The following is a 14,212-nucleotide window of genomic DNA, read 5'->3' as shown; positions in this document are numbered from 1 at the left end:
TTTATTTGCTCATTAAATTCTTGCACCAAACTTTGTGACCCATGTCATCTGCATTTAGGCCCAAAACATAGCACACGCCACTGACAATCTTCGGCCGCTTTCGGCTTGTCCCGTCAGGAGCCGCCACAGCAAATCAACCTCCTAGTCGAATGCGTGCTTTATTCTGTCAAAGTTTGATGCCGGATGCCATTGCTGCCGCGACCCTCTGCATTTATCCGGGCTCAAGGGAGACACTACCCGTGCTACCTCTGAGGTTGCATTCATGTCACAGACAATAATATGACAAAACAATAATATGACAAAACATACTCTCCCTGTGTGAGTCCCTTCCAGGTGAGTCACATTCCAAAAAATGTGCGCTGTGAATAAGTGCTAATCAGTGTTCCATGAAGGATGACACTTTCCTGCGCTCACCTGTCATCAAAATAAAGTGGTGTGACATCACACAGTCATAATAAACATGTCAGCTACCAGCCAGGTCATTGTTATACTATTATTATTCCAACATCAGTCTTATGCTTCTAAAATAAATTGCACAAAACAACTCCTGTTACATGAATTTGTTGTTTATGGCAGTGAGCTCAGCCTTGATTTTCTTGAAAGATGGTCTGTTGTTGGGATCATATTCCCAGCAGCGAGCCATAATGCTGGAGATTTCCACAGGGCAGCAGTGTGGAGGAGGCAATCGGTATCCTGAAAGACATAGATTTAGTTTAAACTCAATCTGCACATTTTCTGAAATATTAGGATTTGGAGAGGGCGTCAATATCAGAATCAATACTTCAGTTTCAGTGTAGGTCTTTACCTGTCTCCACCTTGTCTCTTGCCTGTTGGTTGGTCATACTGGCATAGGGCGTCTTTCCCATGGAGAAGGTCTCCCACAGTAGGACAGCAAAGCTCCAGACATCACTCTGTGTGGTATAGTGACCTGGAAACACATTGACAAAGGCGTAGACTCAGACCGTTTTTATTTGACTATTGGATACAGCAGGGCAAAGGCAGCTGTCATACCGTAGTTCAGGGCTTCTGGAGCCGTCCACTTGACAGGGATCTGACGGAGGCTTCCCGCTATAGAGTAGACACCATCATCATCTTGCAGACGGGACATCCCAAAGTCACTGATCTTCACCAAGTAGTCATCTGCAACCAGACAGTTTCTCGCTGCCAAGTCCCTTTGAAAAAAGATAGGGAGGAAGAAGTCATTTGTACCTGTTGAGTAAATGGTACAGTCCTGAAATGGACCAGGTGTCTTTAAATCCCTCCCACTCAATGCCACCACTAACATTTATTTAATATGTGTGTTTTAATCACAAAAAAATCTAAAACCAGGCTTCCTGGTGGATGGAAGAAGAAATGCTTTTGTTTCGAATGAACCTCTGAGGACCGACTTTGTGGCTGCCTGCTTTGAGATGTTGATCGGGAGCGGGGCTGAACTGATGTTCAGCTTGCGTCTTTTTACGTTTGAATGTTCTTTGTGTAAATCAATATTATTGGTCCGAGTTGTGTGAGCGCTAAAGACTGCAGGTCAACCTGTGGAGCATGTTTCCAGCATCTTCTTCAAGTAAACAACAAAGAATAAAGTGATTTTCCGACATATTTATTGACCAACCTGTGGATACACTTCTTGTTCTCCAGGTATTCCATGCCAGATGCTACATCTTCAGTCATTTTGATCAACGTCTTAGGATTCAGAGCGTCACCCTCATGACGCAAGAAGGAGAGAAAGTCACCACCTATTGAAATACACACACACGCAATACTGGTAGAATAAAGCTGCTAAATTCAATAAGATGCCCGGCAAACCAGCCAAGAGACAAAAAGATGGAGTCAGGATTATAGTTGCCTTTGATGAGTTCCATGACGATGTAGAGGGGCTGTTTCTGTGTGCATACTCCGATGAGCTTCACAATATTAGGATGGTCGTGCTGCTTCAGGATCCTGTGCAGCACAGAGGAGTGTGGACCTTATTTTGAACATTGTCCTCCTTCCCTGTGCCGAAGCTTCCACGTGTTTCTTGTTACCTTCGCCGAAGGGGAGGTGAGGGTATTGCAATTGGATCCGTTCGATTGTTTGTTTGTTTGTCTGTTTGTCTGTCCACGCGCATAACTCAATCAACTTGAAATTTTTACACAAGCAAGGTTCTGTCCGTGGCTCGGTCCTCCCCGAGAATGGCGTTGATCTGGATCTGGATCCAGATTCTAGAATTATTTTTACATCTGGAATTGTGCCTGTGCTGTAACATGGGAGTGTCACTTTAAGAGGGAGGGACACGAATGGCATGATGGGAGGATTCTTTAACATTGCGAGATCGGGCACTTGGAGGCGAGGGTCTGCAATCTCTGATTGATCAGCTTGTTTGTTCTGTTATGGCAACGCTATAATGTTTCCCAATCTACCAGACAGTGAACCCACTGACAAGACCAAGTCAGTGTTTATTTTAGGGGTGGCCTGAACATTTGCCTTCAATTCAAGACCAAGGTTATGTACCCACTAGTCCGAATACTGTCTCGGAGCTGCTTTACAGGTGCTGATGATCTGTTTTTCCATTTAGCAGCCTATGACAAAGGTAGCATCACTGTGGCAGAAACATGGCTACCGATAGGCTGCTCCTGAGAACAGCTGGTCAATTCATTCCCTCAGGGGGGTCAGTCCCAAAATCAATCAGTCAACAGTCAATTTAGATTTCACCACTATTGCATGTTTTTTTTTTATATAAGTGGGAGGAAGCAGGAGAACTTGGAGGGAGCCCAGTGTGTGTACGAACCTGGCTTCCATGAGGAACTTGTTCTTGCACTCCGGGGCCAGGTTCTCTTTACAGGTTTTCAGCGCTACAGGAGTGTTATCAGAGCGTAAGCACCCACTGTAGACCTCTCCAAAGTTACCCTGCAACATGCAAACAACACGACCAGTTACTCTTCTGTCTTTTTTCAAGCCATCAGGCTACACCTCCAATAAAAAGTTAACAATGTAAACAAGTAAATAGGAAAATCCAGATTTTTTTGTATCCAGACTCGTATCTGGATCATTCTCAAACTTTTATGGGATCTAAGTTAGACCAAGACACAGCTTCATATATACTATATATTTTTTAAATCAAGATCTATCCAGCAGTTTTTCTGTAATCCTGCTAACAATCAAACAAATAGCGCCATAAACATAACCGTCTTGGCGGAGGTAAATATAATCAGAACATCTGAGTCAGCAACAGATTAACACGTGGATATACTATTGATGAATATTGACAATCAACACAAAGCCATGATTAAAAACTTTACTTTTCCATGCCTGTCAAGAGAAGAGAATGTCACCCACCCGTCCAATGAGGTGTCCCAAGATAATATCACCATGTTCCAGGACCCACTTGTCCTGATGGGGTTAAAAACAAAAAATGAGACACAGACAAATATCAGTAGAGGTTAGATTTCCATGTGCCCTCATCTGTGATGACTCGGTGAGTTTTAGTGTCTTAAAATCACACATTTTAACTCTGGGCTACAGAACTAATGCAAAATTGTTTAATATGTAGGATTCCGTGCATGTGTTACCTTCAATACAGGTTTCTTCAGCAGTATGGTGCACCTTTTGGTGATGTGTTGTTGTGAGGTTAGGAGTTGATGGATCAGCTGTGGGATGGTGTGGAAAAATGCACCATCCAGGTGGTACATATTCTAAAAACACATGAAAATGCATCACAGCAGTGTGCAAACAACTGAACAAGAAGGATGGGGGGGGGGGGTCTTTATAGTATAATACATAATATATACAAAACTGAAATTGACAATATGTCCAAGTGAGCAAAGCCACTTACACCTGTGTTCTTAATGACCAGATGCCTGCAGGCTCCATCCCACTGCACAGAAAGCACGTAACTCCTCTTCTCTTGACTCTTCCTCACCAAGAATTCGCCATTGTTCTTCAGCAGCTCTTGGACTTCCAATCTGGGAATTGCTCCATGGTACCATTCCTGCTGCCCCAGAGGACGTTCCACATCCTGCCCAGTGGTGGGGAGGACCTGGAAGCGGTAGAAGAGAATAGTGACTCTTCAGAGGTAATGTGAATATAAATTACAGTCTGTTACATTGAACTGTTCCAGCATAAGAAACAAGTTGGGTTCCAAGTCAGAGGCATCACAAGGTATATTTGCTAAAGAAGATCTGTCATGGTATGGGCTCTTTCTTTCTTACAGATTAAAGACTGGATGACTGACTTCACAAGGCTTGGTCCTGCTGAGTGATCGTGTGCAGGACAGCTGGGTCCTGTCTAACATTTGTATGCTATGGCTTTTTAGTGATCATAAAATTATGTAAGAGACCCCAAAGAAAGCAGGCAGGTCCATCTGGAACAAGTGTCCTTCCTCTTTGAATGTTCTTCGACAATATAGTAGATATTGATTAGTGTGCACGATGTGATGCCAAACAGCTTTGAACTAACAGTCGTTGTGCCTTGATTGTAATGCAGTTAGCCTACCTCACTTTTGTGTTTAAACAGGACACTTAGATTACTTATGATCCCATCCTTGAGGCTTCTTGAGGAGGCTTGGCTTTTCCCCTGAAAAAAAATAATTCAGATCACATCCGGTCAGTCATTAAAAATGTGTACAATCTCGCTCCATCAGTCAGGAAGTGTCCTCACTTGCCTCATGTCTTTCGTCTCCCTGCTGATATCATAAACTGTAACGACTGTACGAGCACTTATCTCTTTTGCCTCTTGGGTTTCTCACAATAGGAAAACTGGGAAATAGGAAAACGATGGCTTTACCCCGATATCTACTCCAAAAGGGGATGATTCACTGTTTGACACAATGTCCCACAAAGTGAATTTGGAGCCAGCTTAATAAATCCAGGCAAAATGGTCTTATAGCTGCTATATAGCTGCTGTTAGGGTTTATAGCTTTCATGTAAATGCTAACGTCAACATGACCACATTGTCCTTGCTAACATAATGATGTTAAGCATGTGTTGTTATACCAGCTAAATTAATTTGCTAGCAATAAGTACACTGTCATGGTCTTATATTTTTGGTTGCAATTTCCAGTTATATTTCAAAAAGGTTTGTTTCTCCATGTGCTTGGTTGTTATTTCCTTCCATATATTTGTCCTTGTATTTCCTCTGTGTAGGGTTAGGGTCTCATGTTCATGCATTTCACACATAGGCCCTCAGACACGTCCTACTTAATTAATACAACTCATAATCAATGCTCCCTCTAATTTTTCATGTGTTTGAGCAAACACGCAAACTCCCTGAGCAGACCCTCGGACAAATGCGAGCAACATCATAATAATACATTTTATGTTGAAGAGACTTTATATTTGAAAGCAAATAGTATAAAAGTGCACAATAGTATAAAAAAAACCATAAAAACAAGAGATAAAATCAACAAATAAAAAAGAGAAAATGAACAAGCAAATGAGGTACAATTCTTTTTGTATACGGAGGAGGAATGGTGTTAACTGTGGATGATGAGGAGTATATATATTTTTCTTTATATATGATAGTATTTTATAGTTTATTAATATGAGTATTTATGGTGAATATTTTGCTATAAACTGAATAATAGTTACAAAGGGGTAGGAATTATTTTTAAGTATTCCACTTCTTCCGACTCCTTTTTCAAACTATGTGCTGCGTTTTGTTATGTCTTTTCAGTATTTCTTTCTTTTGTATGTACAAATACTTACATATTTTTATACATGTGGACTTGAATTCAACACATTCACTAGTAATGACGACCAGAATGTGGGTGCTGCAGAATAGCTTCACACTTCTCTGCCAGTGCAGCAATGTCTGCTGCTCCATATACTCAAAAGTGACATCTGGGCTCAGTGCCTGGACATCAAAAACAGACAAGTCCTCCTTCATCCTCTGGAAAACGTGCGTCGCTCGAAAAAGAAAACATCGCCCCCCAGTCTCACCGTTTCTTCTAGATTCTCTAGAATGACCATAGCAGTCATTTTGACTGCTCAGACATTATAATTTTGATTATTGTTATAATGATCTAAGAAAAAAATAGGTGAAATAGGTTAAAAAAAAACCCAATCAGGCCACTAAATGAAAACTATAATGATTGCGTGTTTTATTTATTTCATTGACACAACATAACGTCTCTGCAATGACGCACGCCGACTCGAACTGCAACAATTATCTCTGTGAGAAACATAACAAATGTGTCCGGCTTTCAGAACAGGTTTGTGCCATCATTAGACCTTAACAATGATAATTATTAACTATAATGAACATTCCAAAATGCTGTGAGGGGGCGGCCAGCCAACTGAAAACACTCTGCTGTTGTGCTGCCAATTTGCTTTGCTTATGGTTCACATTCACACATAGTGAACACAGGTAACCTGCCCCCGCCTCCCCCCCCGTGCAGCTCCCACGCACCACCCTGTGACATTTGACACCAGTGTCCTTTTTTCTCACAATGTGTCCTGCTTTCAGAACAGGTTTGTGCCGTCATAAGACCTTAACAATGATAATTATTAACTATTATGAACATTCCAAAATGCTGTGAGGGGGCGGCCTGCACCTCCCATGTGCAGCTCCCACACCCCACAGGTAACCTGCACCTCCCATGTGCAGCTACCACACCCCACAGGTAACCTTCACCTCCCACGTGCAGCTCCCACGCACCACTTTGTGACATTTGGCACAAGTGTCCTTTTTTCTTACAATGTGTCCTTCTTTCAGAACAGGTTTGCATCATCGTTAGACCTTAACAATGATAATTATTCACTATTATAAACATTCCAAAATGCTGTGAGGGGGCTGCCAGCCAACTGAAGACGCTCTGCTGTTGCAATGCCAATTTGCTTTTCTTATTTGCGTGATGCCGGATTTGAGATAAAAATGCTGTGCAATCACGCACGATGCGGGACGACCGGTCACCCTCCATCAGAGTCTTCCTCACCAAGGCTCTGAAGCAAGGCTAAAACCTCCATAACTTTCATTTTATTTCTACTTGTCATTTTCATCTCTTTTTGGTTAAGAGTGAAGCTATAACTAAGTTTTAGCTTCACGGAGCCTAAAAAACAGATAATAGAGCAGGAGAGAGATCAGGACAATGTAGCAAAGAGTGACATTATGACACGTCCTGTAAAAAGCATGCAGTCAATTTGACTGCTATGGTCATTCCAGGTAGTAAAAAAACAATGTTATAATAATATATACACACATTTAGGAAAAGTCAGGATCCCATTGGTACATAGTTTGTTTTTTTTATACCAAGTTATAACATTGCAAAATTTTGAAAGCAGTCAAAATGACTGCCTTGGTAGTTCTAGTGTTAAAGAATCGCATCTCCTTTGCACTCTGGCGTGCTGAGTGAACGCGCCACCGCCCGTTCGTCTTGTCATCATTATAAAGCAGGGGTTGGGAACCTTTTTGGCTGGGAGAGCCATGAACATCACATATTTTTAAATGTAATTCCATGAGAGCCATAAAATATGTTTAAAACAAAATACAAGTAAATGTGTTTGTTTTATGTAATAACACTTTTAAAGTACAATAAGTCTCTGAATTCTTTTTAATAACATTGTTATGCTGTTTCTTACCAATGATGGATATTTCTTACCATTAATGACTTCTGCTGCTGCGTGGTTTTTCTGATGGCTTTACGACTACAAAGTAAAAAGTACAATTCTCCTCGTCTTTTATTCTTTCAGCCATCTTCTCAAAAAGGTTTCTAAAATTAGCGAGCTGAGAACGAGATTAAAACGAGGGAAGTTTACTTCCTGATCTCACAATCGGCCGTCTTGCGGACCATTTTGCACATCGACCTGCTATCAATCACCGTTTGTCCCTTTCCCGGTGAGCAGAACGCCGTTTATAAGCCGGACTTCCTCTGCCTCATCGCGAACTGGCTTTCTAGTCGCCGGTTGGCGCATGTGCGAAGGAGTGTAACGAAACATTTAATTTTTTATAATTAAAGATTTGTCTGCGAGCCAGATACAGCCATCAAAAGAGCCACATCTGGCTCCCGAGCCATAGGCTCCTGACCCCTGTTATAAAGGGTCGACATCAGCAGCACGTCGCATCATAAGCGCGTCTTCCCTCCACATCGGCCACGCCGCTTTGTTCGCTCTAACGCCTGTGGCGGCGGTGCATGAGGACGCCCGGCGATGACGTTGATTAGCTGCGTAAAAACGCACGTGACTCTCATCGTTAGCTGCAGCAGCCGGTCACTCACTGGCTCACATTGAGAAGTAGCACGGGATGGATTTTTACGTGTTTCTTTTATTTTCAATTCAGGTTGGATTTTGTTTTTGTGCGCTGCGGAGATTTTCACTGCGCGAAGACCGCATCAGCAGTGCGCAATTGCGCGCGCGCAGCTCGGAGAGTGCGTTGCTCATAATAACATCAGTTTGACACCACGGCTGGAGAATCCATGCAGAATCACACTTAGACTTTATACATCACCTCCGCCGAGCAGCTCATTCCCCTCATTAGATTCACACCGTCCACATGGTGATCCGGATCTTCACCGAAAAGTTTGTAAATTGTTCTTGGCATCTTCATCCGCCAACCATGAAAAGCAAAAGTGAATCAGAGTTGATGTGTACTTTTAGCAGATATTTGAATCCGTGAATGGGGTTTTCAATGTTAAAATGTTATACTCTTTCCTGACATCATTCTGCATCCGATCAAGATGAAATTCGGTGGTAAGATAGAGGCCCCCACCCTACAAGACTGTGTTAAATTCCAATATATTTAATAATAATTAACCAATATATTTAGGAACAACTTTTGAAGCTCCATTGACTGCAATGTTACCGAAAATGTCAAACTGATCCAGAATCCAGGATCTCTTCTGGATCATCACCACAATTTAATCATCTGTTCCTGGTAACATTCCCAAGATTTCCTGATTTCATCCAGATTTGCAAAGAATATTTTGAGTTAACTTGCTAACGGATGCACGGACAGACAGACAAACACTTTACATTAATACTAACCAGGGTAAAGAAATACCCCAGGAGGCTCAGAAACTGTACCCCCCCCCCCTCATCCTTTTATGGTCACTACACTATACAGTGCTTACACTAGAAGAAAGTGAGATGCTGTCTGTGTCCAGCTTCAGAGCAGATGGAGGTTCTTTGGAGCCCAGCTGGTCCAGTTTCTCCTTCAGAAGAAGCCTCTGAGCCTCCAGCTTGGCTCTCAAAGCCAGAGAAAAAGAAACCTCCTGCCGACATTCCTCTATCGCAAGCATCTTGCTGAACTGGTAGATCCTGAAAAGAAAGATCACTGCAGGCAAGTCATATTTGTTCGGTCCACAGCTCATTTCTATAGCAACGCCTCTTCTATAACCTCTGAATGCAACTTTAGAGCATCACTGATTTGGGCTCAGTCTGTGGTCAGCTCACCTCAGGCCCTTCTTGGCGCCTTCCTGCTCAGCCTCCAGCTCCAGCTCCAGCTGTTCTACAGACGTCTGCTGGTAGCCCAGAGTCAAAGCCAGATCCAGCAGCTCCTCTTCCACCGCAGTCAGTCTGGGAGAAGGAGACAGAGAAGAAATTAAGCAGAAGCAACAGAGAAGATGTGGAGTTCTCGTTGTTTGCTCTCACTTGCGCTGGACTGTCTCGAGCGTGAGGTCGTTCACTTCAAGCTCTGTGGAACGGAGCTCAGGGTTCTCCAGAAGACTGCAAACAAACTCTGGACAAGAAGGAACCTCCCCCGCGGACCTCCAAACACAAACACAGTCGTTCTTCACTGAGCTTTGCAGATTCAGCTCTCGTGAGTTCATCGTCCCTCGGTCTACCTGTTCTGGTGTATAAAGCTATCATACTCGCTGAGAGGAGCGATGGCCAGGACAGCAGACGACATCTCCCCGTGGATCTGCACCACTTCATGATTCAGAAGAGTGCTGATGTCAAAATACTCCTGCAGGATCTCCTGTCTGGCTCCAACATCACAAAGGGCAATAAATACAGACACATAACAATAATCCAGAGAATCCACTTGGCTCCATTAAACATTCAGTTTTCATTTGGTCAACTTTCTATTTACAGCTGTGAAGACGTTTCAGTGTTCTGTCCTCTGGCATGCTGTGAAATCTGAGAGCTGCAGACAAACAACAAAAGCCTGTGAAATTCTCAATACTAAGTTGCTCTTTTCATGTCAGCGGTTTTTGCTAAAAATAAAATAACACAAGTTATTATTGCAGAATGAATATCAGTTATAAATAATGTTATATAATTGGATAATTAGAAACCAAACACGGTCAGACTCAGAGCCCTATCAGAAAGGCCTTATCCTCACCGCTTCGTTTCACTGACAGAGAGAGAATCAATGCAATAACAGAAAATTATTCCGCCCTCAAAACTAGCACAAAGTAATTCATGTGGTCCAAGAATGTGTTGCAGAGCCCCAACAAATTCCCAGAAAGTGTGATGGGTGGGATTAAAGTGGCAGCAAATGTTCTTCCTCACAAACTTCTCAGTAAACCATAAGACATTCAGAATTCATTAGAGGAAGTGTTTCCAAAGAACACGTACAAATCGCTGTTCTTCAGCGACAAGTGGCTCCTTGTTAAATCCATGCCTTTCAAGATTCCGCTGCTTCTTCACAATCTGGCGCCTCAATTTCTCCCTGATCTCTTTCACATCTGCCCACTCTCTTGCACCCTACAATCCTCCTGTTCACTGTGATCCTAACCTTGCAACCATATGAATGCTTTTATTTTTGTTCTGGCACACTGTTCATTGTTTGTGCTTTATGTTATTGACTTTACTGCATGTTTTGTAAGGTGCGCAGCTCCCATAAATACAATTATTTATCTTCTATTTACTACTACTACTGTACTTTTGGCTTGTTCCGTGAGGGGTCGTCACAACAAATTAACCCGCTCCACTTCACCCTGTCCTTTGCATCATCCTCCCCACCAGCCACTCTCATGTCCTCCCTCACTACGTCCATGTATCTTCTCCTGGGTCGACCTCTAACCCTGTTCCCTGGCAGCTCCATCCTCAGCATCCTTCTACCGATATCGTCCCCGTCTCTCCTCTGGACATGTCCAAACCATCAAAGTCTGGTCTCTCTGACCTTATCTCCAAAACGTCTAACCTTCATTTTCCCTCTTATTGTCTCATCTCAAATCCTATCCAACCTGGTCACTCCCAAGGAGAACCGCCACTTCTAGCTCCGCCTCCTGTCTCTTCCTCAGAGCCGCTGTCTCTAAGCCGTCCATCATGGCTGTCCTCACCACTGTCTTGTAGACCTTTCCCTTCATCCTCGCTGACACTCTCCTATCAATAAATTATTCCCAATGAGAATCCCAAACTAAAACAAGTTTGTGGGAAACGTTGTTAAATGTTGTTATTGTTCGTGCAAACAATGAAACCAGTAGAAAGTATCTCTGCAGTGTTTGTGCTCTTACAGTATGAGCACCATCTCTTGCTGCAGGGTCTGCAGTGCGCTGAGCATGGCGGGCTGGATCTCAGTGTAGTGGTGCCGATGGTAAACTCGAGCCGCTTGCACAGACAGCACACACTCATTATGAAGACCCCAGAGTTTCTGCGAGGCCTTTATGGCGCGCTCTTTAGCCTTGGCTCGTTCTTTATCTGCATGTCGGAGGAGGGGGACACTTTCCGTCACACGTAGGACAGGAAGCGTTCCACTCAAACACAAAAGGCAGGTGATGACATCACTGCAGTATGCTTTCTGAGACGTGGACAGCAGGATTCCCAACCTTTAATTTCCTCCTGGTACTTCCTCTTAGCCTGAGCTGCATCTTTTACTGCCTGTCTGTAGCCACTCTTCAGCCTCTCAAGGTCTGTCTGGGTCACCTGAAGCACACACACACACGCACACGCACACATACACACACACACACACACACACACACTAGATTACTACACAACACAGGAAGTGACAGACACTCTTTTATGTCTCACACACTGAAAACATGAGACGAAACACCCGAGGACATTATCTGGCATCTCTTAACGTTGTTCACTTGTAAACAGAACAGAGCCTTCGTTCGGTCTAACCGCACGGAGGTTCAAAGTCAGCTGAACGCACTGCGGAATACAACCTGATACGGCTCAGCAGAAATGAACTCATCACTCCTTGAAGTAACTGGTTAAGGGAAACGGTGCAGAGTGGCTACCAGTTTGGGACAGCACCAAAACGCCTTAGCACACACGCTACCCAGCCTATTGGTGCTCGTTTCATTTGAGCGATGTCTTTTTAAACGTCGCCGCTGCGATCTTCATCTGCATGCCAAGATGATGAAATTCATGGTGGCGTTTGAAATCAGCCTCAGCATGAATGATTCATGCACCTCACGGCGAGTGCCCACTCATGCACAACTAACTGGTAACGACATCGACATTAAACTCTGTTCTTCATTCATGGCAACTGAGCTACGCATGGAAATGTAAATATAACACCACTTAAAAATGGAAGGAAAACATGCCGAACTGTGAACGATACTTTTAGCAGCGGCTTTAGGTCTGTTGAGTACCGGTATGTGTTCGTTGCTCACCTTGTTGAGCTCCTGCCTCAGCAGTTTCACCTTCTCTGCAAAGGTTCTGCAGAGTCGCTGTTTGTTTCTGATGAGCAGCGTCAGTTTGCTGATGGGACCGTCCAGCAGATCCTCGGAACTCCTCTTCATCACCTTGCTGAGACAGTCTGTGTGAGACACCAGCGCTCTCCACGACTGGTAGGACGGCAGAGGTCAGGGAGTCAGCGCATGTCAACAACAGTGAATAAATGGAACTATATTATATTTACACTGTTGATTTTATCCATGTCAGGAGATTCACATATTACCGGTAATTCTTCATGATAATCACTTTTAATTTTTAATCACAATGTGGATTTTTTTTCTTTCTTCAAGGTGACCTTGCGTCTCGACTTTCACAGGAACGCATCGGACCTCACCTTGTGGAGCTGGCTGATGTGGTCCGGTTCTGCGTCGAGCTGAGGCCGGTCCATTTTCTCCACCACGGCAGCCATCTGGTGCAGCTGCGCCGAGAACTCCCGCTGGCTCTTCGCCCGCTGACCCATCCACTTCCTCATGACCTCCATCAGGTGCAGCTCCGAGTCCAGCAGCCGCATTACAGCTGCATTTGCCTGAGGGCACCACAGGTCCTCCCCAAAACCCATCTCTAAATATTTGAACAATATTATTTTTCTTTTTATTGTTTTTTGTTTTACCAGAAGTAAATCCAACAGCAGCTTTGTGTTCTCGCCGACAGTAACAGGCAGCTGCTAATAACCAAGCGTGCTTCTCTCGCTGCTGCCAGCAAGGGTTTCATTTCCCCATGTGGAAAATAAAAGGCAGCAGCTGTATGAAGCAGCACTTCCTCAAAGGAGCAGAACTTTCATTTGTGATTTAGGAGAAACTTTAAAAATAAACACACACCTTTTTAGAGAACGTAATGCAGAAACTGCAGTGAAGTGCCACTCGATGATACTTGTATGTACTGTAGCTAAAATAGAGTAGAAAGTATTCAGGTTGCTGCCCTCCTCCACATCTCCTGGCCTGTCTCCTGCCAGCGCCTCCATGCTCTGGACACTACTCTGACAGACACAGCAAACCTTCTTGCCACATCTCGCATTGATGCGCCATCCTGGATGAGCTGCACTACCGGAGCCACTTGTGTGGGCTGTAGGCTCCGTCTCACGATGCCACCAGAGCGAAAGCACCGCCAGCATTCAGAAGTGACCAAAACATCAGCCAGAAAGCATGTAGGAACTGAAAAGTGGTCTTTGGACCACCTGCAAAACCGCTCCTTTAATGGGGGGGGGGGGGGGGGGGGGGGGGGGCTTGCTAATTGCCTATAATTTCCACCTGTTGTCTGTTCAATTTGCACAACAGCATTTGAAATTGATTGTCAATCAGTTTTTCTTCCTAAGTGGACAGTGTGATTGACTTAGAGTTAAGTATTCCCCTTATATTTTGGAGCAGTATATAACTCTGATGATATATGTGTAAATTAATGTCACATTTAGTACATTTCATCTCTAGAAGTCATACTGCAAGATCTGAAATCACTCCAATGATTATTCATGACTAATCAACGAATCAAAGTTGTCTGGAAGAACATAATTTACTCTGATTTAAGACACACTTCATTTATAAGTTTATATCAAACATTATGATGAAAACTGCAGCATTTGTTCCCATATTGCTACACACACATGCAAACACACACAAAAATGTAACATCAATTTTTAACAATATCCATGCAGCCCAAGTATAGATGTATGCATG

The 14,212-nt window shown here is 43.5% G+C and overlaps 1 protein-coding gene across 3 annotated transcripts; it reads right to left on the bottom strand.

The window, feature by feature from the left end:
- Positions 1 to 494: 494 nt before the first annotated feature.
- On the bottom strand, positions 495 to 13,101 carry fes (FES proto-oncogene, tyrosine kinase). 3 transcript variants are annotated; one of them, XM_068738872.1, is made up of 19 exons: positions 12,877 to 13,101; positions 12,479 to 12,652; positions 11,681 to 11,777; positions 11,369 to 11,552; positions 9,752 to 9,889; positions 9,558 to 9,674; positions 9,360 to 9,482; positions 9,029 to 9,224; positions 5,238 to 5,251; positions 4,468 to 4,501; positions 3,809 to 4,012; positions 3,546 to 3,668; positions 3,313 to 3,366; positions 2,765 to 2,883; positions 1,844 to 1,938; positions 1,610 to 1,733; positions 1,012 to 1,172; positions 806 to 928; positions 495 to 693 (listed from the first exon to the last, which is right to left on the bottom strand). In XM_068738872.1, exons 1-19 carry the CDS (start codon positions 13,099 to 13,101, stop codon positions 551 to 553), a joined length of 2,448 nt encoding a protein of 815 aa, XP_068594973.1. In that variant the 3' UTR covers positions 495 to 550. The 3 variants fall into 3 exon arrangements, with proteins under 3 accessions (XP_068594973.1, XP_068594972.1, XP_068594974.1); XM_068738871.1 differs by lacking the exon at positions 5,238 to 5,251 and having other exon boundaries at positions 4,468 to 4,548; XM_068738873.1 differs by lacking the exons at positions 4,468 to 4,501; positions 5,238 to 5,251 and having other exon boundaries at positions 9,038 to 9,224.
- Positions 13,102 to 14,212: the final 1,111 nt, after the last annotated feature.

Source organism: Brachionichthys hirsutus, chromosome 1 (assembly GCF_040956055.1).
Source record: "Brachionichthys hirsutus isolate HB-005 chromosome 1, CSIRO-AGI_Bhir_v1, whole genome shotgun sequence".
Taxonomy (NCBI): domain Eukaryota; kingdom Metazoa; phylum Chordata; class Actinopteri; order Lophiiformes; family Brachionichthyidae; genus Brachionichthys; species Brachionichthys hirsutus.
The sequence above is the reverse complement of the archived record's forward strand: the minus strand, read 5'-3'. Positions and strand labels throughout refer to the sequence as shown.

Bases quoted from the DNA above. Each gene is read 5' to 3' on its own strand.
- fes (XM_068738871.1), bottom strand. From the start codon at position 13,101: ATGGGTTTTGGGGAGGACCTGTGGTGCCCTCAGGCAAATGCAGCTGTA. The intron at 9,675-9,751 runs GTAGACCGAGGG...TTGTGTTTGGAG, and splicing joins AGCTTTATACACCAGAACAG to GTCCGCGGGGGAGGTTCCTT. The intron at 2,884-3,312 runs GTGGGTGACATT...TGCATGTTGCAG, and splicing joins TGGGACACCTCATTGGACGG to GGTAACTTTGGAGAGGTCTA.